Source organism: Labrus bergylta, chromosome 11, assembly GCF_963930695.1.
Source record: "Labrus bergylta chromosome 11, fLabBer1.1, whole genome shotgun sequence".
Lineage (NCBI taxonomy): Eukaryota > Metazoa > Chordata > Actinopteri > Labriformes > Labridae > Labrus > Labrus bergylta.
In genome coordinates, this window is record NC_089205.1 from 26,913,964 (window position 1) to 26,941,103 (window position 27,140).

The following is a 27,140-nucleotide window of genomic DNA, read 5'->3' on the forward strand; positions in this document are numbered from 1 at the left end:
AAATAAAGGGGGCGGTAAAAGAAAAGTTAGACCATGTCAAAAAAAAAAAACTGCAGCCATAACGTTTTGTTTTCACATTTCTGTTTAGTAATAGAAAAATGTCTAATGCAAGCAATCTTTTATAGGAGAGCACAATACAGTTATTGTATCCATATCATCGCTGCTGTATTTAGGGATGCAGGTGATGTTCTGATGGAGTCTGATTTATACTGAGAGGATGTTACCACAGCCAATCATCTGTATTTCTGGTCGTCATTACAGGAAGTTGATATTGGACTTGCAGCAGACGTTGGAACTCTTCAGAGGCTTCCTAAACTCATCGGCAGCCGCAGGTAAACACAACATTTAAATACCCCAAAATGTGTCAGGGTTTGGTTTCACTGCTTTCTGTTAAAGCAAAGGCTGTCAAAGTGTTCAATACTTCACAATACCATGTGGTGTAAAACAATAAAATCCACATTATTTTAATGATCGATTGTTTCCAAAAGAACAGAAGCTTAAAGAAAAACAACTTCATATCTTCAGTCCTGTTTTAACTAGAGATCAGCAGTGGTCCGTTCAAATGAATGGGTCTGCAAATACTCGGATACTGACATGTCTCAATTCCTTTCAGTGTCTCACACAGACACACAAGTTTGTATCTTTTACGAGCAGACAGAGATCAGAGGAGGTCACATTGTCATAATTGAATCAACAACATGATGTGTTTGTGTAATCAAGACAGCATCACCCCCTCTGCTCTGTCTGTTTGTAAAAGACAAAAACGTCTTTGATACCAACATGTTGCCCATGTATTGGTGCAATTCAGACAGTATGACAGTAGTATTTAGAGTTGCTTGCAGTTTTTAGTCATTAAAGACAAGAAATTACTTGTTACCGAGGACTTCCTATTTTCTTTCCTGTGTTACAGAAACAGGTGATTTTTTTCTAGTATTGTATCAAAGGTTATAATTCTGGTATCTTGACAACCCTAGTTAAAGATAATTGTTATATGTAGTGAAACATGTCATGGTATGTGTTAAGCTGAAGCTTTTTTAAAGAGTTCTTTTTTCAGCTGTTTGCCTTTACTTGATAGGACAGGGGATAGAGCAGGAAAATTTGGGAGAGTGGGGAGGAAGACATGCGGGGAAGGAGCCACAGGTCGGACTTGATCCCGGGCCACCCACTTGGAGTATTTTAGCCTCCATACATGGGGTGTGACCTAACCACTGGGCCATCTGTACCCCACCTAAAGTCTTTGAATAGAGACTTATATTCATTGATTTCTATGATTTGTGTTTTGGAAGTTCAGATTCCAGGAAATGTATTTTTAACTAAATATGATTTATTTATTTGGAAAGGGAACAATGTTAAACACAATATTATGGTGATATATCTTCTAAATGTGAATGTTTGACCTGTAAGAGTCCTGAACCATCCAATGCTGCACTGAGGTAACAAGTCTAGATGAAGTCCTACCAGAACTTACAGGTTACCTTTATCTTACCTTCTCCAGCTTAGTGAACGAGCTCGCTCTGACTGCCAGGAGGATGTACGCTGATGAAGCCAAGAGCAGTGGACTGGTCAGGTATCTACAAAATCACACACTCATGTTTAATGTAACTAAAGCCTAATGCTGATGAAAGACAGTTTTTTTTTTATGTTAATTTAGTCAGTGTTGCTTCTAAAGATGTGAAATAAAATGAGTGAAAAGGAGATAATCTGCAGCCACTTTTATAACTAAACTGAAGGAACCAGCTACACTAAGTGCGATGCCACTTGCAAGCTCATCTTTGTGTCTTGTGTCTCTAAGAGGATCAAACTGAGCAAGTTTTTTTTTTTTTTTAAGTTCAAGGTTAAAGGCTTGCTTATGTAGTGATCACCAGTGTGACAACCTTATTGAACTGGTTATGCAGCAGTAGCAGCACTTCTCTTCAAAATGCTAAATTCCAAATCACTTATTTTAGAGTAGTTACTTACATTTTGTTACCTCTTCCAGCCGAGTGTTTGCAGATAAGGAGACGATGATGGCTGGAGCTCTGGAGATGGCCGGGGAGATCGCTGGTCGCAGCCCTGTAGCTGTGCAGGGAACCAAAATCAACCTCATCTACTCCAGAGACCACAGTGTAGCAGAGGGACTGGACTACATGGTAAGATCATCATCTTACAAAGATGTTTGTCCACATCATCCTGCTACAGTCATGCTGCAAAACTGCGCCTTTTCTGTTCTCTTAGTCCAAATCCTAACTTGTTGATTTGTTTCTAGGCTTCGTGGAACATGAGCATGCTTCAGACTCAAGATGTGATGAAGTCAGCTCAGGCCTCCATGGAGAAGAAAAGCCCCAAGACGATAGAGTTCTCCAAACTCTAAATGTCACAGAGGCAAAGTTCAGATCAACACAAAGCTGCCATTTTATTTTTTCCCTGTTGCCTTTTTTTGGGGGGGAAGGAGAGAATATGTGAATCTTTTGCTTTGTATTTTTTGTAACACCAAAACTAAAAAAATCCAGTAATCAGTAGGTATTTGATTAAAATGTATCGAGACTTTGAGATAGAGGCTTGACGCTTGTGTCTGTGGCAGGTGACCGTTCTTCGGATTTCTTTCCAAATATTTATTATTTTTGGGTTGAAAGAATTTTGATAAGATATTAAAAACTAAAGATTAATTTAATCATCATTGTATGAAATAAATCATAACAAAGTTCAGGGTAATATCTTCCCAGAGGTAACCCTAACTGTGACCTCTTATGAACTGCGCCAAACATCCCATACTCGGCTAACAGTCCATTCACAGTGGCTGCAGAAATCTTTGTGAAGGATGACTGTGCATTTTGAACTGAAGAGAAATCCGAGGTTAAATACAATTATCTGTCAGTGTGGAAGAATTTATGGATTTTCTGCAACTAATCATATTGTAAAAACTTTCAGTGTTTTCTGTCTGTAAATGACTTCATGAATGTTTCATCTTGTTAAAATAACTCATCTGGAAGCTGTGACGTCCGTTACCAATGGTAGCTTGCTATAGATGTGTTTTCATTCAGTCAGCAACACTGAGGGGTATATACAAATAAATTAAAAACCTTTATTGATAAAATTCACAAAATAACTTAAATCTAAAAAAGTAGAAAAACACATTCAAAGTCGATCACTGCAGCGTCTGCTTGGCACGAAGTTTCTGTAAAGTTTTCTGTGAAGAGATGAGAAAAAAAAATCTTTAAAAACTCAAAACATTAAGATATATTTAAAATAAAAAAGTTGATAATCATAACACTGTTGTACCTTGTGGAACTCTTTGGCCTTCAGTCTGTTTTTTGCATAAGCTTCCTGTTTGCTCCTGATCGCTTTCTGATGCTTCACCTCATCCAGCTGCTCGTACAGTCTGCAGAAACATGATACCCCATATCAATAATTTACTATCTGCCACATCTTTTTATTATTAAATAACTGTTTGTACATTTTAGCAGCCCGTGTGGACAAAGCTTGACCAATAATCACTTTGATGAAGTTGTCCGGTAAATACAAATGTATGACTCATTGTTAAACATCACACACCGATCCAGTGCGGATGTTACAGACATGAAAAATGAAGAAATAATGAATCTTGGCATTTGTAGGTGTTAAAGAGGCATCAGAAAATAATTTCAAATCTTTTTCATAACCGGCTAAAAACTCCTCTCATTAGTTTTGACGTTTAACAATTTAAAGATGTTTCTTCAAATTTTAAGGAAAGCTGAAATACTTCACAGGGACATTATTAAGAAAAGGTTACTTTTCTGTTCTACAACCACACAGTGAAACCAATGAACAGGTTTTAGCCAAAGACATCGAAGCAGTACCTCTGAGTTCTCTGGTGCATCTCAGAAACATCTTGTTTTCTCTGCTCTGGTGTGAGGAGCTTCACCTCCACCTCTCTCAGCCTGGCATCCCTCACTGAAAGAACGGAGAAATGACAAATTAGCTGCAATTCACAGGATGTATCAAATGCAAGGTTTATACCCCTGGCAAAAAAGGTTGCCAATAAACATTCAGGTAATCAGAAAAGCCTCTGAATTATGCACTTCTTATATAGAAAGCGTTTATAAAATGCATTTCTGACTTTCCTTTGAGTGACAGGAGGTAATTATGAACAGAAAGTTTGTACAAATACTGGAATAATCTATTTTTGTTCCAATGAAATATAGTTATTGTACAATGGCTATCACACCATGGGTTTCTTATTTGTCTGATTGTTAAAGTATAAGTTAACTGAAATACATCACTGGCAGAAAACTACCTAATTTTGTTACATACACCTTGCAGGTCAGGTCATACTACAGGTAAGTATTTCTCTGACCTTTAATTAATTTAAGCGTTCATTCAATTGGAATTTTATTTAAAAAAAAAAAAAAAAAAAAATCATTCCCCTAACATTTAATGGACTCCATTTAACCAGCTCTCTTATTCTAAGATGTTATGATTTAGAAAGTCTTATTGTTGCCACTAATGCATCGCGACTGAGCACTTCAGTTTAATTTCTTTGCAAACGCATGTTTCAAAGAACCCAATAAAGGCTCAACCGTGTGAACAAAGAGTTTGTTTTTCTGCTACTCATGACTCAAAGAACCAATAACATGTCATCTGAGCAATTTCTGCGCTCTTAAAATGTTAATCCTGACAGGCTTATACATACCTGGAAGGGGGCACTGGGCCTTTTTCTGATGTTTAAAGCCAGATGTCTCAGTGGTTCTGTGCAGCTCAGCCGGTCCTTCATTTAAATTAGTGTTAGCTTTATGTTGACTCTCTGAGTTGGTCTTCGCCTTACGGGAGACTGGATGACATTCCTTTGCTCTTGACGGCTCTCTGGCTTTAGATGGCACTTGGATCTTAGGCTGAATCTTTGCAAGAGCAGCTTTGGCTTTTATTTCGTCAACTCTGCGGGATGATCTCTGGATCAGAGCTCTGCGCTTCTGCTGACTAACGTCCTGCAGGCTTCCACCAACAACACCCCACTGAAACTCAAGGAGCTCCTCTGAATGAAGGAAAGAAAGAGCGGAAAAGCTTGTAATGAGTTAATTGTGTTATACCTTTTTGAGATGCTTATTAGGTATTGGTGGGCGTCTGTGCATGATACAATCCCCATTTAAACCAGAAGCAGGTTTCCATATATATTTCAGCAATCTCATGCATGCAGAACCCTTGATGACTTTTATTTCAGTCAAATCTAATCGATCTGTAACAGTTGAGATTTTACCTGGATGCTTATGGTTTTTGTCCTCTTGAGTCTCATGCAGTAACAACATTGATTCCGACACCTGAAGAAGACAAAGATTGTGTTCAGAATCACTGAAAATGGAAACAAAGAAAATCTGTCGGTGGATTTGATAACTACCTCTGTCTTCTGTTCTCTCCGTCCTTCCTCCTTCCACCCATCAGGATTTCTGTCTTCCCAAATGTCCTCTTCATCAGTGAGAGTAGTCTCTTGGTCCTGCAGTGTTGTGTCTGTCAGACTCACCAGGGTTATCTCAGACTGCTCCAGGATCCCCTTCTCACAGGCAGCTTCCTAATAGACACAGAGAGATGGATCAGCCAAATATGTTACACTCATTTTATTATAAAAAGACAAAAACTTTTAGAAGCAAAAAAAGTGATTTCCCAAAATATTGACAAAAACCTGCAGTTGTGTCATGAGAGAACTATGTAGTGCTCTGTGTTTGCACTCACTGCCCTCTAAAGGCACCACAATTGTAAATTAAGGTCAGAATAACGATGTGTGTTTACCAATGGGAACAGAAAAATCATACCATTATCATATTTGAGAAAGAAGCCACATTCCTCAGGTTTGAACTCTGCGCAGACTCTAATTCTTGGACTGAAGATTTGTTCTTTTTAGAAATGCAGTTTGTGTCAGCGTCGGCTTCCTTCGGCTGTGGCAAACCCACTGCAGTTGAATCATCACACATATTTAAATGTGACAGATTCAGAGCTGTTAACTCCACATCTGTCCTCTTGCTGGGAGACACTGTAAGGACAGATTCATGGGAATAGAGCTGGGAAGTCATCAGCTGGGAGAAGGATTCATGTACTTCTGGGGAAGCCGTCGTGCAGCTGGATGGCTCCTCTGCTCTGAGACGCTCGGGTGACTCTTCAGACTCAACAGAGGGATCATCGTGGGTTTCAAACTCTTCAGAAGGTGTGGAAAAACTTGGATCTTCCCTTGTGGGCTGCCCTTCAGGTGAGTTTGGCGCATCATGATCAGGCTGGTGAAACATCATGGAGGGGTCTGATGTTTCATTGTGGGTGACCTCGGCCAGTAACGGGTGGAACGAGTCAGAGTCTGGAAACACTAAATGGGTGGAACACAGGGACATAAAACACTGTTAATTTTCTTACAAAGGAAGTAATTCAAGGAAGATAATAAATATAATGTACGCTCCTCGAGATCGTTGGTTGACGGCCTGCCAGAACAATGTAGGAGACAATAGACAGCAGCAACGTTAGAGAATATGTGGGGAAATAAATACCAATCACTCACACACTTGTAAGAGAATTTAAACATTCAGGGACAAGGTCATTCAAATTCATGATGAAAATTTCAGTAACAAGATTCCCAGGGACCCCCGGATTGTGCATGTGTGCCAGACTCCTAGTGACATCATTCAAAAGAAGGACATCTACCTATTCAAAAGCCTGAAGCTTTCTAGTATAGAGGCCGCCCAACACACAGCACAATGGTTAGATACACACACCTGAACAAAATCTTAAGACCGGGGAAAAATCACAAGTATTCACATTTTGCGGTGGTGGATCGTAACCTGGTTAGGCAAGTAGAGCTTTCAAAATGTAAAAAAGGAAGAAGCAGGAGACAAACAACAAAATAGGCCATTTGTTGAAAACTGCATTTAAACTCAAACAGGCTGTTCATCAGTTGATCAAAAGTTTAAGACCTTAATAATATTATAATACTTGTAATTTTCACCCAGTCTTAAGATTTTGTTCAGGTGCATAGTAGAGGAAAAATATTCCATGATTAAGGTATGATCACATGTACACATGATCAAGACTGTGAAAAATGGACTGAGTATAATAAAAAAGAATAAGTCATAACCTCTGCTGGGTAGAGGAGACTACATCAAAGGATGTAGACAGAGGGTTCCCCCTGTTGTAATTATGTTATGTTTAGGTGTTTGTTTCGCTGAGGTTGTTTACACTGGAAACATATATAAAAAAAACATAAAATAAATATACAAGATCGCTTACAATCTTGCAAAAGCAGATAAGAGTAGATGTTCACACCATAATAATACTAGACCCCACACAATAAGATCTTGTCCTCAGTAAATACTTGAACACCTTCACATTATATCTCACCTTCAGACCTCTCTTGGCTCCGGGTGATTGAACTGGCTCGGTCCTGGGGGGTCTGCTCCTGTGAATGTGGGGTCACACTTGGGAGGGAGGCCCTGTGTGTGGAGGCTTCAGAAGGTAAAACTGGATACGACGGCATGCTGGCTTCAGTTGAAACACCAAGGTCCATGTGAGTTCTTTCACCTAAAAAGGATCAAATCTGTTTATGAAGTTAGCACATTTATCCTAACACTCAGAGGCCTTGATGTTTTCTAATATAAACAGGCAACACAGTGAGTGTAACTACGCTGGTTTATAGACAGTTATAACTCATCTGTAACCAATTTTAAGCCCCTTTCACACATGCACTGCACTCCAATGAAAACATGTCTGAATCGAATGGATGAAAGGAAATCTGTAAAATGTACCGCAAGCGAGTGGGTTGTGTGATATTTAGTTTATGCTCAGCAGAGTTTCTCTCCTTCATACTCTTGACTCCTCAGTTGTCATTATTTTTCTCCACTGTTGTGTCTCTTTATACATGTTGAAATAATAATAATAATAATAATACAGAAACTGTCACCATTACAGACGACTCTTCCTGCTGCATGCACTACCCCTCACCTGAAACCAAACTGAAAATCTGTCTGGGGTGGGATTAATAAAGCTCTATGTTATCTAATCCAGTCAAGAAAGAGCATTTTGATTTCTGAGAGTGTGTCCAACATTGATCATCTCCTGCTGTGAGGTGCATGTTTGAAAGGCAAGTCCTGAAAATATCAGGACCTGAAAGTCCTAAAATTATCTAGAAGAGTTCATATATGGAAATGGCTTTTAAGGACAACTGACTTAAAATGTGGAAAATTTAAAACTTTGCTGTTTCAGTCACACCATACAATCCTTCCTTTACCTGAGCTTCCACTGTGCTGGCCAACAGACTCATCCAGCTCCCCAACCAGTGGTCTCATCAGAGTCTCCTCCCCTCCTTCATCCAGCCATGTGGTCGCCTGCTCTGAAGGCATCTCGCCAATCAGCTGGCCGGCATAAAAGTCCTGCCCACCACTCAGCCAGTGAGAGCTCGACTGATGGGAGAGGCGACCAATCATCCGCATCAGCGTTGAATCCCATCCACCCTGATCCATGCTCACTGACACCGACTGCCCCGGTGGCTGACCAATCATGGACGAGTGCGCTGATGGTTGACCAACCAGTTGCTCCATGGTCGAGTCTCTATGGTCAGCAGCGAGACAGGACGACTGGTCTACCAGGTGGCCAATCAGAGGTCTGAAGGAGTCCTGCTCCTCTGCTAGTGACCGGTCCTGTCTGGATGATCGCTCTTGGATTGGATTGATTATAGATCGTGCTGTACTGACCAGGCCTCTCCTCTGTTCCGATGCCGTGTCTGACGGAGGAGACTGATGAGTTGAAGAGCCTTCATCCTCCCCGCTCCTCTCCGAGACACAAACCAAAGACTGCTGAGAAACTGAAGGACCAGGGTCATCTGTGAATGAACCTTCACCGTCTGCAGCACACACAAAAAAACAGAAACAGAGACAATGTTGTAAAATAAAGAAAAATACAGGACCAATTTATCAAGCACAAAATCTTGACGTGCCAAGGGGACACTTTTGTCTTTAACAGAGAAACAACTCGAATGTCTTTGGAGGGACACCCAAAGTTTTATTAGCATCCATGTTGAGATTTTAACAGAAGAAATAAAAATAAACATGTTTAAAGCCTGGTTGAAAAAACTAATTTGGTATCAATAGCTAATTTCTTTATCGGCTACAGGGTACCTTTTTATTTTATGAAGGCTAAAGGTTATTCATAATAAGGGGTTTGGCTGATTTGACTGACAAGCGGCCTGAAGGCTTGAGCTCTGCCTCAGCTCCAACTTTTTGCCGGTATCTAGGTGGACCTAAAGAGAGCTTGAGACAGCATTTCCATTATAGTCAGAGCGGGTGACGTCACAGAGATCATGCCAAAGGTTTTATGCAGTCTTTGTTGAAACATAACTGTTAAGTTAAAGAAACAGAGGTTTTTCTTGAGTGTATTATTGGTGTAATGTTTGTAGTATTGGTAGCATACCTGTGGTTTTCCCTGTGGTGCTGAGAGAGATGTTAAGTTCCTTTGTGTATCGGTCAATAATGCGCTGGATGCTGCTGTCATTGAACAGAGAGTCTACAGCTGGACCGGGATGAGCTGCTGCTGAGCTTTGGCCAGATGGAGAGGAGACGTGGAGTAAACGTGATTGCCCTGCATCTGCAAAATGCTTGCGTGGCAGGGATTTATCTATGAAGTAGTGAGAAGAAGAAAGGAGGGCAAGTTTAAGCAACAAAGTCAGAAACAAAACATGGAGCATGTTCTAAGTTTTATATACAGAAAGAACGTATGTTCATCTCTTTTAAAGTTGACAATATGAAATACCCTGCATAATAGAACCACATTTAGCAGGACTTAGGGGGCCAAATGCCATGCAGCATTTAAGCATACATCAGCGTGCCCGACACTTAACATTTTGAAGCACATAGTTTATGTAGTAAGAAATACACAAACTGTCCCTGTTGGTTAAATACATGTTGTTTCGGCTTCAGGTAGATTTTCTGACCTGTTCAGCTGCACAGGATACGTTTCTGAGTTTCTATCATTTAAAAAGGGCAATCATCTACTTTGTCAAAAATCAGGAACAAACAGCAGAATCAGTGTGGACTACAAGACACACTTACCAGTGGTTAAGTTTTGCTCAGGGTCGGAGGTGATGTAGCTCCCAGTTGAGATGGTGGTGGAGGAGAGGCAGTCAGAATCAGGGGGCCTGTGTGCTGACTGACACACCAAAATAAAATCAAATGTGTTAAAATCGAAAACACACAATCAGCTCACACACTCAATAAATAATGTCAGGTAGATACACACACATTATTTTATAGGTGAGCTCAGTTCAAGTGTAGAAACCTTCAGGAGAGGTATTTTAAAAATACACTCCTCAGGTGGATTTATTTTAACATCATCACTCAGTTTGCAAAAACAGAAACAAACAGACTTATAGACAAACACACAATGACTCACAAACACATAAATATAAAGATTTTTTGTGGTCTTTAGTCAGTACTGGATTATGTATTTTGAACTTTGACCTAGGTAAAAGAAGCTGATCTCTAGTGACTCCTGCCAAGAGTTAAAAATGCTATCATAACTTCTTCATGTTCTAGTCCAAGTATTTTGCTGTATAAATCTTTTAGTAACCTTAATCTTGATTCATTAAATTAGCCCTTAATCCAAATGTTATTAGTTTAAGACACAAGCATACACACACACATTCACTGAGCTCAGTTCAAGTGTAGAAACCATCAAGAGAGGTATTTTAAAAAATACACTCTTCAGGTGGATTTATGTTAACATCATCACTCAGTTTGCAAAAACAGAAACAAAGGCACAATCAAAGGTTGAGGCAGAGTTCGACCCAAGCACTCAGATTTTGCTATTCTTCCTCATTGGTCCACAATATGTGAACCTCAGAGGGAATTTAAATGTAGAAAACAATGTGCCAATTGCAATGAAAGTACATCAATGCAAAGCTCCCCAGTTGAACAAAAAAAGCTGAATTGAAGAGGTTGCAACATGAAGGAGGAAGGGAAGGCAGACATTTTTACTGCATTTTGACCAAAGTGTTCCATTCCCTTGCAACTTTCTAATCAATCTCTTCTGGAAATTTTCCATGAAGTGATGACTTGTTCCAAGTGAAGGTACTGTAAAGAAAGAGTCTGAACTAAGTTTTTAACATGTTTAGCTGGCCTGGTTACCTCTGTGGGGGATCTGAAGCTGGTGATTACACGGCCAGAGTAGTCGGCTCCTCTCCCAGAGTCGGAGGAAACTGGTGAAAATATCCGACGTGCTGAATCTGTAAAACAACGATACATCAAACTACTTTGACATGTTTTCTTTCCACCAGTATGTTTTCATGACTACAATTCCCACATGCCCTTTTCTTACCAGACTCTGAGGACTCAGGAGATGTCCCTGACCCTAACAGTCTCTCTCTCCAGGCCAGATAGCTGGATGTCCTCGAGCTCACCCCAGAGCCAGTTTGGCTTTCGGTGGTCTGCTGCCCTCTGCTGGCCATAGACGGTGTCTGCAAACTGCTGTCAGATGTCAGAGATGATTCTGATCCCTCCCGTGGATCCCAGCCTGCTGTGCCCAAAGGAACCCTCAAGCTTTCCTCTGGGCCTGGACACAATAAACAGTAACAGTCTGATGTTGCTCCTCATAGTTTGATGGATTTAGATTCAGTAAAAACATGATTAACCAACCTGCTACAAGACTGGTGTTGACTGGTGTCTCCACCTCTTCAATAACACTGAGCTCATGTTGCGCAGTCATCTCCATGATGCCCAGCCGGACGCGGGTCACTGGGGGCTTCGCGGCTCGAGGAGGAGCGAGGAGGAGTCCTTGGGAAGGGACTGATGCTGAGGACGGTCCAGCAGGAATATCACTCAGAGAGACTAAAACGAAAAATATAAATAATGATCATATTACAGTATTTAGATTTACTTTAGGGGTGAGTCTTATATTCTACTAGAGCTTTGAATGAGTTTAATGGGAAACAGAACCTAACAAAACACAGCAGTTAGCTATCGTTAGTCATCCATCCGCAAAACATTTCAATTAAAAAAACGAGATGGGAGACAGCGTGTCACATACCCGTCTCTTCATTGTTAGAAGGGGGATGTTCTCTCTCCTGAGGATCTTCTTCTAGGTGTGATAAAGTTCCTCCATTCGTCTCCTCTATAGCTCTCAGCAGAGAAGCAAGTATTTTGAGACGAGTCTGGCTGATGTCGTCTGAAACCGACACTTCACTGGAAGCCTCTGAAGGTGGCTGTTGGTGAGAAAATACATAAGAAAACTGTTTTTTTCCAATTGCTTATCTTTGTTGCAAGTTCAAAAAGGGGCTTTTAAGGAGTGTCATCTCTTGCAGTCAAAATGGGGTTACACATTTTAAGTTTTTACTAAATTTTGGATTTAGATTAAACCTGTGTAGGAACAAACTTTGATGTGTAAAGTGTACTACAACAGAAATTTACTCACCTCTGCATCATTTTGAATCAGAGCCTGCAGTGTCTCCTTCTCTCGCCTCATCTGCTCCCTCGCCCCTTCTTGTCTGCGTCGTTCTTCTTCTTGCTGTCTCTCCTGCAGCGCTAACAACTCCCTCTGCTCCAGGAACCGTCTCTGGACCTCCTGCAGCTCCCGTCTCTGCGTCTCCATGTCGTCTTCTCTTGAGCTGAGGGATCCAGTCTGCGGGGGGAGGACTGTCTTAACCTCTTCACGACCTAAAAGGTGAGCAGTTACGTCCTCTGTGATTCTTTGGCTTGTGGTGGTATCAGAGGTTGGCTGGAGTGGGATGCTGGCTGATTGGTGTGTTTTTTGTGCTTTGTAAGGTAGTGGCTCTGAGGCGAAGGAGGAGGGTCCCTCTCGCTCTCTGAGGTGCCTTGTTACTTTCTCCATTATGTTGTCAGTCAGCCAGGCGGTGACTTCGGGTCTCTGGTTACTAGAATGTTCTGACACTGACTCCCCTTCATCTGACAACAACCTGGAGCCAACCCTCAAACTGGAGCCAGTAAGGTATGGAGGAGAGGACAACACGTCAGACTCTTTAGTGGGAACTTGCACAGAGGTTTGTGGTTTAGAACGGGTGTATGCAGAAACTGCAGGAGTCGTAGGCAGTAGGAGAGGAGTTGGAAGATGTACCGGTGGAGCACTTTGAGGAGGTAGGTGAACGACACCTGGAGGTACAACAGCTGACCATGAGGATGCAGCAGTCATGTTGTATCGTATTCTTAGAGCTCGCTGGTATTCCTCCAGGCGCTGGCGAGCGACTTCCACTGATCTCTGGTGAGTTCTAAAAGGTTGGACCAAGGAATGAAGAAGAGTTTTGTTGAAGAATACTCAAAAGAAAAAGCAGTGGTGGGAAAAAAAGAAAGTTTGTATTCAGACTTTAACAAACCTGTTTTGTTCAAGCAGTCGCTGCTGGTACTCTCGTATCCTGCTGCTGTGGTCATCTTCACCTGAAGGAGGAACAAGCTGTAGAGCAGAGAAGTGTAAGTCACAATTAAGCACCTTTAACATGTTTGACACACTTTAAAAAAAGGACACTATAAAACAACTTTAAATATTTTATCTCAGCGTTAAAACTTAACCAAGGGCCTACCTCATTGGCTGGGCCAGGGGGGACCGAGGTTAACTTCTGCCTTTGGATGAGTACTTCTGGTGGGTTTACAGGTATTTCTTCAGTCACAGCAGTCTTCAGGTGTTCTCTCTCCTGCTGGGCCTCAAGAAGCATCTGCTCCAATTTGGCTTTCTGCTCCTCCAGCTCCTGGAGCAACACCACCTGCTGCCGCTTCTCCCTCTCTAATTCTTCTTCCTACACAAAAAATACAGTACCGGTAGTTTAAAAATAATCGGCAACTGCTTTTTTCCACAACATTGATTACAAACCCTGTCTAAAACTTAGCCTTATTATCACCTGAAAAGCCAGGGTGAGGTGAAGGGGGAAAAAAAGGGAGGCATCAGTTGTCTTAAGGATAGTGCAAGTTACGGGTTTGCCTGAAAAGTGGGGGTAAACATAATAAAACATACCAAGTTCCTGTACTAGAACAAGCAATGAACGCTAAATCTCCACCTCTTGCTCCTGTGAAATAGATAGAATAGCGGATCATCCATCTCCACAGGTACTCGCAGGGAGCCAGGAGTCAGCTGGATAAAGCTGGAACATCCACCAGCTACCATCATGATATTCAGGTCTTGATTTGAAATTCTTTACCAAAGCAAATTGTCAGTATGTCAAATCTGAAACAGCACATCTAGTGTCTGCAGGTTCAGAGGGAGCTGGGAAGTTTCTTGTTGAAATGTAAAACCACTTTGAACACTTTGCACTAATTAAGTAATGAGAAGCACCTGGATCCATAAATTCTGGCCAATCACAAAAACAAATGAACCTGCTGCTAAAGGAGTAGAACCAGGCTTTGGATACTTTTGTCAGATTGTAAAGTGAATAGATAAGAATCGGATTTGATAAATTAACACCCGCAAGAAAAAAAAAGAGACATTTAGGTTTTTTGATAATCAGAGCAGGGCTGTAATAATCCAGATTATAACTACTAGTATGAACTCAGAACTTTGCTTCTACTTCTCCCTTCCTGTAATTTTACTTTATGAAATGCAGAAAAGCGCCACATTAAAATGTAATGTCTTCCCCTTTGTAAAGAAAACATTTACTGTTGTTAAGTTTAATATCATACTGCATTCTGCTCGTTTCAACCAACAGCTCTGCAAATGTTCTATCTTTCTCTGTCACCCTGTACAGTATATTACATCAACTGGAATCAGAATGTACCCGTTTCTTTCGTGCTTCTTCAAACTCTTGGATTCTGTTGAGCAGTCCATCAGGATGTAGAGTATCTGCTGCAGCGGGCTCTGCTGTCGCCATTGCTGGTGGAATTAAATACAAGAAAACGAAAAATGTATTTATCTCACAACAATTAAGTGTTTAAACTTTTAACTATATTAAGTGTGTAGCTCTAAAACCAAATCGTTACAGATCTGAAAAGATGCAGAAGAGTGAGAAAAACAAAACTCCCCTTTACTCGTAGTACTTTAACTGCATAGTTATAACTCAAGAAAGGAATTTATAACACCTTTATTTTACAACCTCCCAAAGTCAAGATACTGACGCAAAATAAATTAAAAAAATCCATTGTGCACTTCTTGCAGATTCACTGTTGAACAGTTGATGACCTTGACGACGTACCTGATGGCGAGCTGTCAGGCTCCGGGAGCTCTGCGGGGGGCAGGTGTTCCTTCTCCTCACTGGTCAGAGAGCCGGTGTCTATGGTGGTGTCTCGCTCTGGGATGTGATCAGTGTTGGCCGGGGGTGAATCGGCTGCAGAGATGCAACTGTTCTGGTCGGCCCAGTGGTTCCTCTGTCCCCTGATGCGATCCAGGAGTTTTTTTAACGCCCGTCTGGGGGCACGTTTGGAGGGCACCTCTGCATGTAGAGAAAGTCTTTAAATGCAATGCTAGTTTGGTATAAATTTATTTCCAAATAATAAAATTATTACACAAGAAAATCTGATTGTAGCTATTGAAGCTTGACTAAAGTTCTTACAGTAAGCATCTTTTTGGTGATTTTGTTGAAATAAAACAAATCATGTAACAACAGTAAGAACTCATTAGTTTAGGTTTTGTGAATATTTGTTGTTTGTTCTTCACCTTGTGCAGATGTTCCACACTCGCTGCTCGCAGCTTCTTGCTGTGTGCTTTCTACTTCTGGTGAAGAGATTTCATCCAGTGTGACGTCCAGCGCTTGGTCCTGGCTGTCTGTGGACAGAGCAGGCAGAGGCTCGGGTACCAGCTGGACCACCAGGTCACCTTTTACTCCTGTAATCAGACAGACGAGGTTTAAAAAGGCTCCACTTAAACTGTGTAGGTGTTCAATATGGCAACAACCATTGTTTAGCTTCAGAAATGGGTGACACAATCTGTGCTCCCAGGCTTTGGGCTATCTGAATGTCAGCTGCTTTGTCATGCAAAATATACAAATAAAGATCAATATAATGATTGAAGACACTTAAATGATAGACAGACTGTCAATGCAACATTTTTTACCTTTTTGTTATAAAACACATTAATAGAAAATACTCCACCACTGAATGCTTACTTCTCTCTCCAGTATACATGTCCTCGAAGGCAAACTCCATCTCCCTCTGGAAGTCCTCTCTCGTCTCCTGCCTTTTATAGAGAGGCTGGAAGATCTGAGGAGGCATATGTGCCACCTGCTGTCTCCTCCTCAGCAGATCTGCCTGCTGCATGTGCTCCAGTTCAACAAGCAAGCGCTCACGATCCTAAAAGGAGGTCATCAAACAGATCAGGAACAAGAAACAAAATGTAAGATCTTAGCAAATTGATACAAGAAGATTTAACATGGTGCGGGGAAATCTTTCAATCCTTGTATTTACTCTTGTTCCGGGGGTCATGTATTGTATAACCAAAAGGAAAAACATACATCCATTCACCATCAGTAAATGGAATCACTTAATGGGCTGCTGTTGTCCTGCTCAAAGTCGACATTACAAGTAGCATCAGAGCAAATTATCCCATCAGATACATGCAAACAGTTTTAGTATCATCAAGTAAGATGTAAGTTGCACCTGCACAAGATGTTCCTTCCTCAGAGCCTGCTTCCCCCTGAGACGAGCCTTCTCAAGCTGCTCCTCCCTCCTCCTCTGCTCCTCCCTCTGTAAATCCTGCAGTCTCCTCACCTCCAGCTCAGCTCCCTCATGGGCATCAGGCTGTTGATGCACATAAAGATTAGAACACTCTAAAAGGTAGGGGTGATAAAAAAAAAAACTTTGGGATATGCCCAAACACTTACCTGCATTGTCTCCTCCTCTCTGTCCACTGTGCTTTCAGGCATGTGGTAATGTGTGGCAGCAAAGGCGCTCACATCAGATTTCTTTACAACATGAGGCTTCTTGGCATCGATGTTCTGCTCGAGCAAGAAATGACAGAGTTAGCTGGACTCAACCCAGAACCTAAACTTGGAGCACGGACCAGATTGTTTCAAGAAGTGAAATCCACGTAGTGCTCTGGTTCACGTGCAACGTTCCACTAACAGTAGGCTCACATTAATCAAAATAGCCGTCAACAGTCTTTGTCCTGCTGCTTTGAAACAACTGCCTCAGAGAGAATCTTTTTAGATCAAACATTACATGTCATTTTAGCGATCTGCAAATTTGTATTTTTCATTCAGCAAGTAGAAGGTTTCAGTGTGACTCCAAAAAGATAACATTTAGACTTGTATCTTTTTGTATACGTCTTGTTTTTAAGGGAAAAAGAAATCGCAGTAATGAAGAGACAGAGTAAAGTTTTTTTTTTAACTGTCAAACTTATTCTTACTGTACCATGAACTTAAATGCAAGTAGACAAATCAAGATGGCTTGTAATGCAAACTTATAACAGAATATAGTGTTATTATATTCCTCATGGGACAAATTACCTGAATGGGGTTCGGTGGAGGCGGTGGGAGACTGGCCACTTTAGCTGCTCTTTCTTTTTCTGCCTGCAGTGCCTTCTTTCTGGTATTGATGCACCTTCAGAAAAAAAAAAGGAATAGACTTAATTTTCAATGAACTGTTGTCAAATTCATGCATGCAAACATCAACCATGCAAATGTTTGTTATGCTGCTTACCTGTTTTGCCTCTCATGATCTTTAAGCCTCTGTGATTTGAGCTCTTTTAAGGCTTCTCGATGACGCTCCGCTGCTTTGGCATGATTTTCTTCCTCCTTTCGAGCTAAGGCTGCCAAGTCCAGTTCCTTGTGCAAAAAAATAATAATATTTAAGATTTGCGTAAGTCCTCAAGACAGCTCTGTTGACAAGTAAGCTATCATCTTCATCTAACAACAAGAAATCCAGCAAATTAAGACGGGATATAGCTTTATGTTTTTAGACTAATGATTACGCTTACATTTTCTTTAGCACTCCTGTGTCCCTGCCCGAGAAGTTGGAGGCTCTCTTGGTATAACTTCTGCAGTGTGTCGAGTTTCTCCCTCTGTTGTCGCTCCCAGTCCACCCTCAACTCCTCTCCCAGCTTCTCCAGCTCTCGCTGCCGCCTCTGCTCAACCTCCCGGCGGATGTGCAGCGCAATGTTCCGCTGCTGCTCCCTCACCTGGAGAGCAAAACGGAATTATATCTCATAAAATGTGGTGAACACAGACATTGATTGAGCAACTTGATTAAAAATATGGAAATCTGCAAACAGCATTTCAGTTTGTAATAGGGTGAAAGAAAATCAATTTATGCTACTACATCGTCTGCATATAACTCCCCAACTTAGACATAACATGGACCATAATAAATCTCTACTGTGTATTAAATAATAGGAGATGTTGAAGTTAAGTTTTATTCATATTGTTTGAACCTGCAAATGTACAGATGATTACTGAACAAGGAATCTTTTGTTTGACAAGAAGCCGGATGAACTGATATTTCATGATGCAGAAAGCAGAGACAAATGAATAGAATAGAATAGAATAGAATTACTTTATTGATCCCAAACTGGGAAATTGTGGCGTTACAGCAGCAGGTTATCCAAACACACAATATGATTAAAAAACACAATATTAGCAAATCTAAACACAATATAATATTAAATACAAAGTAAATAAGCACTAAAAATATCAAAACTAAGAATGGGAATATATACAACCAGGATTTAACTAAGCATTACTAGTCTTAAATATGAAAGATTAAATATAAATGTGAAAAATGGACAGTATTGACATAAGTTAAAGTGCAGGAGTGTAAACATGTTATCAGCAGAAACTATTCAATATAACGGTGAGTAGACAGACAAATGAAGTGAACATGAGTGCAGGGATAATTTGTAAACACTTATATTTATAGCATTTATTTATATTTATAGCATCCCATTAATCCAGCCATCCAGATTTACCTAATAATTCACTTTTTTTAGTCTACATCTGTAAATTTTGTAATTACTGTACATAGCACAGACTCTTGCACTTTCTGCTTATTTGCACTTCTGGTGAGATGCCAAACCTCATTTCGTTACTCTATACTTGTATATGTGTAATGACAATAAAGTTGAATCTCATCTCATCTCAAATGTAAACATGTGCAGAACAGATTACAGTAAAGGAGAGACAGATATTATCATGATGAAGTTATGTAGTTACACCTGAGCATTACCTGTTGGATTCGCAGTTTTCTCCTCCTCTCATGTTCCTCCCGTATTATCCGAGCCTCTTCGTTCGGACTCGGTCTTAATTTTCCCACTTTTCTCTTCATTTCCATCAAACATGCGAGAGGACATTTCACAAGAGAACAGCAGGAAGCGCAGCAGCTCTGATAGTTATTGTTTTCTACCTACACCGTGTTAAAGGCTTTCCCTCCCATCAAACACCGTTTTAGGAGACATATTAATCGTAAAGTTAATGCTGCTTGAATAATAAAAGCCTAAAGAATGGAGGGGAAACGACACAAAGTCCAATATCAGCCCTAGAAGTTTACTGTTTACCTCTTCAAATCCATGCCAACCTGCGAAAAAAACGACCGAACGATTTTGTTTCGACGTCACATCCGGTAGTTTGAACTGCCCGTAGTTACAAAGATGAACTTCTTGGTTCCTACCATAGTCTGATCAGTTCCTACTTACGCTCAGCTTTACCAACTACTCAAAAAAACGAAAAGAAAAACAAAGTCAATTTATTCACAAATCAAATCAATATTAAATTAGTTGTATTATTAATATAAACTTTACCCGCCGCCGAGTTCACCCGCTTGCCGCTAGGGGGCAGCAGAGCGCAGTTCAGCCTGAATAAAAGCGTAGAATGAACCATACACGGCGCTAGCAGAAAGTGGAGCACATCTACAGTGAAAACTCGCGCACACAGGTGTAATTTGTGATACCACAGGTAAGATTTACACACATTTAAGATGCTTTTGTCATTTGGGTTATTATCCGAGTTCTACGCTGTTAATTTGTCATTTTAGTTCAGCGCAGAGGTTGATGTAAGCTATTCCTCAGGCTAGCATCACAAGCTACTTGCAACAATACACAATGAAATCCACTTTGTTCTGCTGCTATTTGAGCTTTTTACACTCTCTCATTGTACATTCAGTGTACCTGTATAAAGAAACATGTTCTACAGTTACTGAACTTGCCTTATTGTGATGTCAAATCCCTCTGAGAGAATCCCTCTGCTGCTCTTTTTATCACATGAGATAGTTGGATGATTTCATGTCTTTGCTTTCTTCCTTTCTTTACTTCAGCATCACCATCATGTCAGGTGGGCCACCTGTGAGCGTGAGCATTGAGTCCTCCTGTGAGAAGCAGGTACAGGAAGTGGCCTTGGATGGGACAGAGACCTATGTCCCCCCTCTGTCCATGTCCCAGAACCTGGCGAAGTTGGCCCAAAGGATCGACTTCAGCCAGGGATCAGAATCTGAGGAGGATGGAGCAGAGAGCGAACCCAAGGACCGTGAGTGGAGCAAAGAGCCAGAGGAAGAAGAAGGTAACGTCTATAGACAAATCAACACATTTCTGCAGTAATCTCACATTTAAATCATTTATTTTATGTTTCCGAAGGGTCAGGAACTAATATAGGATATAGGATAAAACTTTATTGATCCCCAGAGGGGAAATTCAGGCGTTACAGCAGCACAGACAAGAAAGCTCAAAATACTCATTAAACAGAATAGATAAGATAAATAAAAATAAAAACAGAGGGTATATACAAGTACAAAATGAATGATGAAGTTAACTATGCAGGGAGTTGAGACAAGATGAAGTGACAAGTGATGATTAAAGTGACTTGGTGTGATAAATAGCAGCACGTGATGTAAACAGCAGAGAAGAGAGGAAGTGTTGTACCACAGTAATGCAGAGTGCAGTTATATAATATAATGTAGTGTAATATTCCAGTGTAGTTACTGTTTAATTTTCCATTGTATTTTTTTATTTAACTGATCTAAATATGTTTGATTTTTAACTTCTTTTTTTATTTTATTTTTTTTAATAATTATATTCCCGTCTCCTGTTTTCTTGAGCTGCTGTAATGCAAAAATTTCCCCCATGGGGGTTCAATAAAGTTTATCTTGATCTTTAATATGAACAAAATAGTGTAATATAATGAAATGTTATATAATAATGTATTGGGATTCAATCAAATGAATGATCAGAAACTAGGAAATTAGTTTGATGAACAGAAATTTAGTCATTTTATTTCTACATAAGTTTAACTTTAGAAGTCCTGCACTTATGAGTTCATTACATAATTACAAAAACAAGTTCTTCTACTTTTCACGGATTGTTTATTTCCTGATATTTTAATCTGTGTGGCTTCAATTAAGTGATAATGTTATTTTGAGAAACAAACAGAAAGTTCAGGACTCGCATCACAAGATCAAACAGAAACCTACTCTGATAATGACTCTAATCCAATCCGTCACTGTGAATATACATATATGTATATTATATTATTTAATTTAAATTATCAATCTATGCACTTATTTATGTAAATACTGTAATTGACATCTTAATTGACTCATCTGTCACGTAACTGCATTTTTCTTATTATCATGTTACTCATCATGTTACTTCAGCATCTTTTTGCACTATTCACCACTGCACTGTTTCATGTTTAGTCATGTAAATATTAGTCTTTTCTTATTCTGTTTATTGTTGATATTTAATGTTGTACCTGTACATAAGAGAGCACAGTTCACCAAAGTTAAATTCCTTGTGTGTGTAAGCATACCTGGCCAATAAATCTGATTCTGATAAATAATAACCAACTCAAAGACATATTAGACGATGACAGGTGGGTATATTCAGAACAAAATTAACTCCAAAAAAAAAGATCAGACAGTAATTTAACAATTATATGAATGATTTCTTTCTCTGTCCATAACGCAGGTACAGTGAAGTTTCAGCCATCTCTGTGGCCCTGGGACTCGGTGCGTAACAATCTTCGCAGTGCCCTGACAGAGATGTGTGTACTCTATGACGTGCTCAGTGTGGTGAAAGAGAAGAAGTACATGGCCTTAGACCCAGTGTCACAGGACCCAGCAGCTAACAAGGTAAGTACTTTACCATTTACAGGAGGGGCACCACAGAGCACATATTCACTTCAGCCCATTTGTAACAGCTATTTCTTGCACCTTTCAGACCCCCCAGGTGTTCCAGTTGATCAGTAAAAAGAAATCTTTGGGCACAGCAGCGCAGCTTCTCCTAAAGGGAGCAGAGAAGCTCAGCAAGTCGGTAGCAGAGAACCAGGAGAACAGGAGGCAGAGGGACTTCAACTCAGAGCTGCTGCGACTGCGCTCGCAGTGGAAACTACGCAAAGTGGGTGACAAGATCCTAGGAGACCTCAGCTACAGGAGTGCAGGTAATGGGGTATTTTATTTGTAGCCTGTAAAATCTGTAAAGTGCTTTAGAGTAGGCAAAGTTGTCCTATTGTGTTAAATCTCAAACTGACACTTTTCACAACTTACACATCCAGGTTCCCTTTTTCCTCACCATGGCACATTTGAGGTGATCAAAAACACAGACATTGATCTGGACAAAAAGATCCCAGAGGACTACTGCCCCCTTGATGTCCAGATCCCCAGTGATTTGGAGGGATCTGCTTATATCAAGGTGAGAGGAAAGGAAAACATGTTTGATCACTTCTCTCAAGAATGGAACCAGCCTTTAAAATTCACATTGTTGACGGGATTGTGTTGTATTGATTTAATAGCATACTCATGACTTGTTACTGTACATCAAGAAAATGGGTAAAAAGGCAGGAAAACGCTGCATGAGTCACCAGTACATATTCAGGGGCTGCTTTGTAGAACTCCTTTTGTGCACTCTGTTTACCTGTGTAGTGCAGATAAAGATTTTTTAATTTTTCTTAACAATTTCTGTGTTTCTCTCATCCGCAACCAAACACGCACTTTTTTTTGTAGATGTCATAAACATCCAGCTGTTTATGTCTTTAGGTATCTATCCAGAAACAAGCTCCAGACATCGGTGATCTGGGAACTGTCAACTTGTTCAGGAGACCTCCAAAAACCAAAGCTGGTAGGTTCAAAACTGAAGAGATATGACAATCCATGAACTCTGTCTGATTATTCACCACATCCCAAATAAGAATCCTATTTCAGCTCTCTTGCCTTTTTCAGATATTTCTTTCTTCAAATTCATCTCTTATTTCTTCTTTTCTTCTTTCTCCCTGCAGGAACCCAGGCGTGGCATGTGAAGCTTGAAGCAGCTCAAAACGTTTTGCTCTGTAAGGAGATCTTCGCGCAGCTGTCAAGGGAAGCAGTGCAGATCAAATCCCAGATCCCTCACATTGTTGTGAAGAATCAGATCATCTCACAGCCTTTCCCAGGTTAGACTCTCATATCAACAACACTTAAGGAAAACTTCAGCATGTAAATCTAACATTCCTGCCTTCCTTTATTCTATATTATCTCTTTGACCCTGTAGTTGGCTATAATTGTTTTATGGAGTCATAAAAACAATCTCACTTCATGTTTGTCCCTGTGATCATTCTTCTAGGTCTGCAGCTCTCCATCTCTCTGTGCCACTCTACAGGAGAGAAGAAGAACCACAAGGTGTCTCCTGAGAAACCCAAACCAGACGACCACCTTTATGTGCTGGAACACAATCTGCACCAAATGATGAGAGAGGTGAATGACGCTTCATTGAAGTAAAGTCTGGCTGTCTACAGATTTAAGCAGATTGCAGATATTTGTAATTTGCCAGCTGACATTTACACAGAAAGAAAAAACATGCAGAAGACGTCCCAACTGGCCTGTCTGTCATGAGGACTTACATTTTACTGCATGTGTTGCTCAAAGTTAATTTGTTGCTCTCCTTTTGTTGTATGAAGTAACAAGAATATTAACATCAGCTGATGTATCATTATCATATTTTTAAAACATGTAACTATCAATAGTGGCATCGGCCTTAAAAATCATGTATCAGTCGAACTACACAGTCTAGAAATGTGTTTTTGTTTTTCACTGGACTCATCTTCAAAAGGATAAGAGAGAAAAAATAATCAGAAGATTGTATGCACTATCTTCATATTTACCATGTTATTGTATTAAAAATATAACCATTAGTCTATTGGAATACAGTTTTACTGCTACTGTCTGAAACAAATCATTTATAACAAGAACGACCACAAGTACAAGTCTTTAACTTGATGTTTTTTGTTTTGAATGACCTTTCATGAACTCCTTTGTTTCTGTTTCAGTTCCACAAGCAGCAGCTGAGCTCTGTGGTGATGCCACATCCAGCGAGCGCCCCCTTTGGGCACAAACGGATGCGCCTGGCAGGGCCGCAGGCCTATGACAAATCTGAAATCTCCAGCTTGCAGCACAATGAGGGGCTGCTGGAGAAGATCATCAAACAGGCCAAACACATCTTCCTTCGTAGCAGGTAACTTTTATTTGTCCTTCCAATGGTTTTGTTGAGGAATAATACGGTCATTAAAATAATATTTTACTGTATAAATGCAGGTTTATTGTGTAATAGTTTCCAGTGGAAATAGTTGGAAGTCTTAAAAATGAGTAATACTTACTCAGCCGCACTAAGCAAACATTGCTGCAACCGCAATGACTCTCCCACGCTTGCTTCTCATCATCGCAATTCCACATTTGACCTTAAGGTGGCTTTTACGTCCACGGTTCATTCAAAAAGTGATTATAAAAAGGGATGTGTTGCCCATGAATTACTGTAAAAGTTCTATTTGTGGTCACCAGGACAGCACGGACCATCGACAGCCTCGCCAGCCGCATTGAGGACCCTCAGATCCAGGCTCACTGGTCAAATATCAACGACGTGTACGAGTCCAGCGTCAAGGTGCTCATCACCTCTCAGGGCTACGAGCAGATCTGCAAGTAAGTGAAGCAGTGGGAAGGATAAAGGAAGAACTGAAGGAGAAAGAGAGGGAGAAGCTGCTAATGTGTTTATACACTTCTGTGGAAATCATCAAGCCCTTTATAACCTCTTATATTATGTTGATTGAAAGCAATGAAATGTGACCGCACTCTGCCAAAACTCAAATCTTAGGAAGTGTGTTAGTCAAATATTTCTTTACACTTCCTAATTCCACCTGACAAGTCCAGATAAACATCTTATTTCATGATATAAAAAAGGGGTGGGGGGGTTAAGGCCTGAACGGCTTGTAATAAGTAAAAATAACTGCCAATGGGGCAAGAACATTTTACTTAAATATCTAAAAATGAAATTGAATACCTAATTCAGATATATAAAGCTAGTCACTCAGCAATGTTACATTTTTAGCATATTATTTTCCAGTTTGATTTCCACTTAAAGCCATGCGATTTTTACTCCCTCATGTTGTAGTCCATTACTATCTCACGGTTGGCTCATTGAACTTGATTGATCCTGTAAGTTAAGCCCACCCTAGATGAGGCCTAACATGCTGCTTGTGTTCAGGTCCATCCAGCTGCAGCTGAACATCGGTGTGGAGCAGATCAGAGTTGTGCACAGAGATGGCCGTGTCGTCACTCTGTCACATCAGGAACAGGAGCTGCAGGACTTCCTCCTCTCACAGGTATCACAGTTTCCCTTTTCTGTAATGAGCTCATCCTGTCATGTGTCTGTTTTTAAAGTCATGTGTATTTGTGCCTGCTTGTTTTTCTCAGATGTCTCAGCATCAGGTCCACGCAGTTCAGCAGCTTGCCAAAGTGATGGGCTGGCACGTCCTCAGTTTTAGCAACCATGTGGGCCTGGGCCCAGTGGAGAGCATTGGAAATGCCTCCGCTGTCACTGTAGCCTCTCCCAATGGAGAGTACGCAATCTCAGGTAAGACATGGGAGGTTGATTCTCAGGTGAAACTCCCCATTAAGCTATTTTATTTCTTTATAAATGTATTATTGTTTTTTATTTGCTGCTACAGTCGTGTTAATTAAAAAGTATGAGGGAAGAAAGATCCAAGCAGGAGCTTCTACTCTGTCCCAGAGTCAAACACAAGACTCTCAGGTGTGCGCTGACTCGCTACAGTCAGTCTGAATATAAAGATAAGTCTAAGGTTTTTAGAGTGGAGACAGAAGCTTGTCGATACATTACATCTCTGTTGTCTAGAAAACAGACAGGAAGTTGGCTTCAATCATCAGTTGTCCACAGACTAGAGGGAAATTGAGGTTAAAAATTTGAGTTTTTTCCCAGCAGCTCCTGTATTGCTCTCACTATATTTGTATTTCTTTGTGGAAGCATGTGTATAGGTGCATGCAACAAGGCCACACCCAGTCTGTGGTGGTTGTTGAAATTTGAGATAAGCAGGTAATCACTCAACATCTCAACATCATTGAGACAGGTTGATACAAGCCGAAGGATAAGAATGCAGATCACCAATAAATCCTGGAATGAACTTCAGATGTTATTGTGATCCACTGTAACACTGCAAAGTTCTCAAACAGCATTTTTATGAATAATATTGAAAAACATTAAAGCCTACAATGACCAAGAATGAAGTTCTGAACGGGTAACAGCAGCAGCTCTGTGTCTGTTTGTTCTACTCAGTGCGTAACGGTCCAGAGAGTGGGTGCAAAGTTTTGGTCCAGTTCCCCCGCAGCCAGACCAAAGAGCTGCCCAAGAGCGACGTCATCCAGGAGGCAAAGTGGAGCCACCTCAGAGGGCCGTCCAAAGAGGTCCACTGGAGCAAGATGGAGGGACGAAACTTTGTGTATAAGATGGAGCTCCTCATGGCTGCACTGACCCCATGTCCTTAGACACAGGCGTCTCTCCCGCGCAGACACAAAGCCATGGTGTGTTTAGTATGAAGGCAGAGAACTGGACCTCCAAACAGAGATTTTCTTTTTTCTTAACGATACGATAGCAGCACAAATATGTTTTGCAATCACTTGACTATTTATCACTTCTTACTCTAACTTCATCAAACTCATGGACTTTCTGAACTTTCTACTCACAGTAGTATTTGCCGCTGTTTGAATATGGATGTAAACCAAACAAACAATTTGATACAAAATAAAAAGCAGTCTGTCTGTTTTCATTTATGCTAATTGTCATTTCATTAAGAATACTTTTTTTTCCCCCCTTGGACTTCTCGTCAATTCATCAGTTTTTTCTCACGGTGAATAATGTGTTTCTGCAGTCGGCAGAGCAATAACATTTAGAAACATATTTTTCCCACTCTCATCCAGCTGTTTAAAGTATTCTAGATATCACTTGAATTAGCAAGTCAGTTTTTTAGTTTTAAAAAATGACTGAATGTTTTCTGACAA

At 40.5% G+C, this 27,140-nt stretch overlaps 3 protein-coding genes across 4 annotated transcripts in view; 2 read left to right on the forward strand and 1 right to left on the reverse strand.

Moving 5' to 3' along the window:
• The window catches only part of ech1 (enoyl CoA hydratase 1, peroxisomal), a 7,276-nt gene extending 4,029 nt beyond the window's left edge, over positions 1-3,247 (forward strand). For both annotated transcript variants that reach the window (XM_020643507.3, XM_020643506.3), the window contains exons 8-11: positions 262-332; positions 1,496-1,567; positions 1,979-2,129; positions 2,246-3,247. In XM_020643507.3, the coding sequence (XP_020499163.1) occupies positions 262-332; positions 1,496-1,567; positions 1,979-2,129; positions 2,246-2,350 (399 nt within the window). In that variant the 3' untranslated portion in view covers positions 2,351-3,247. The remainder of the gene's footprint in view (positions 1-261; positions 333-1,495; positions 1,568-1,978; positions 2,130-2,245) is intronic.
• cep295 (centrosomal protein 295) lies at positions 3,042-19,444 on the reverse strand. The gene is made up of 28 exons (XM_065960006.1): positions 19,065-19,444; positions 17,821-18,021; positions 17,544-17,668; positions 17,351-17,444; positions 16,727-16,840; positions 16,503-16,643; positions 16,013-16,196; positions 15,565-15,732; positions 15,104-15,340; positions 14,690-14,784; positions 13,505-13,717; positions 13,301-13,377; positions 12,385-13,195; positions 12,001-12,175; positions 11,610-11,801; positions 11,293-11,526; positions 11,103-11,200; positions 10,029-10,125; positions 9,391-9,594; positions 8,213-8,824; positions 7,327-7,506; positions 5,760-6,301; positions 5,348-5,518; positions 5,210-5,270; positions 4,649-4,987; positions 3,816-3,909; positions 3,259-3,358; positions 3,042-3,166 (listed from the first exon to the last, which is right to left on the reverse strand). Exons 1-28 carry the CDS (start codon positions 19,167-19,169, stop codon positions 3,125-3,127), a joined length of 5,706 nt encoding a protein of 1,901 aa, XP_065816078.1. The 5' UTR covers positions 19,170-19,444; the 3' UTR covers positions 3,042-3,124.
• A 209-nt stretch (positions 19,445-19,653) lies between these two features.
• On the forward strand, positions 19,654-26,912 carry med17 (mediator complex subunit 17). Its single transcript, XM_020643527.3, has 13 exons — positions 19,654-19,789; positions 20,148-20,389; positions 21,793-21,956; positions 22,045-22,264; positions 22,379-22,515; positions 22,860-22,941; positions 23,099-23,251; positions 23,422-23,552; positions 24,125-24,309; positions 24,633-24,770; positions 25,333-25,450; positions 25,542-25,701; positions 26,419-26,912. Exons 2-13 carry the CDS (start codon positions 20,158-20,160, stop codon positions 26,625-26,627), a joined length of 1,929 nt encoding a protein of 642 aa, XP_020499183.2. The 5' UTR covers positions 19,654-19,789; positions 20,148-20,157; the 3' UTR covers positions 26,628-26,912.
• The last annotated feature ends 228 nt before the right edge of the window (positions 26,913-27,140 follow it).

Bases quoted from the DNA above. Each gene is read 5' to 3' on its own strand.
- cep295 (XM_065960006.1), bottom strand. From the start codon at position 19,169: ATGGAAATGAAGAGAAAAGTGGGAAAATTAAGACCGAGTCCGAACGAA. The intron at 11,527-11,609 runs GTTGGTTAATCA...TATTGTGTCCAG, and splicing joins CAACACCAGTCTTGTAGCAG to GCCCAGAGGAAAGCTTGAGG. The intron at 3,359-3,815 runs GTACTGCTTCGA...ATGTTTCTGCAG, and splicing joins ATGCACCAGAGAACTCAGAG to ACTGTACGAGCAGCTGGATG.
- med17 (XM_020643527.3), top strand. From the start codon at position 20,158: ATGTCAGGTGGGCCACCTGTGAGCGTGAGCATTGAGTCCTCCTGTGAG. The intron at 20,390-21,792 runs GTAACGTCTATA...TCCATAACGCAG, and splicing joins AGAGCCAGAGGAAGAAGAAG to GTACAGTGAAGTTTCAGCCA. The intron at 25,702-26,418 runs GTAAGACATGGG...TGTTCTACTCAG, and splicing joins TGGAGAGTACGCAATCTCAG to TGCGTAACGGTCCAGAGAGT.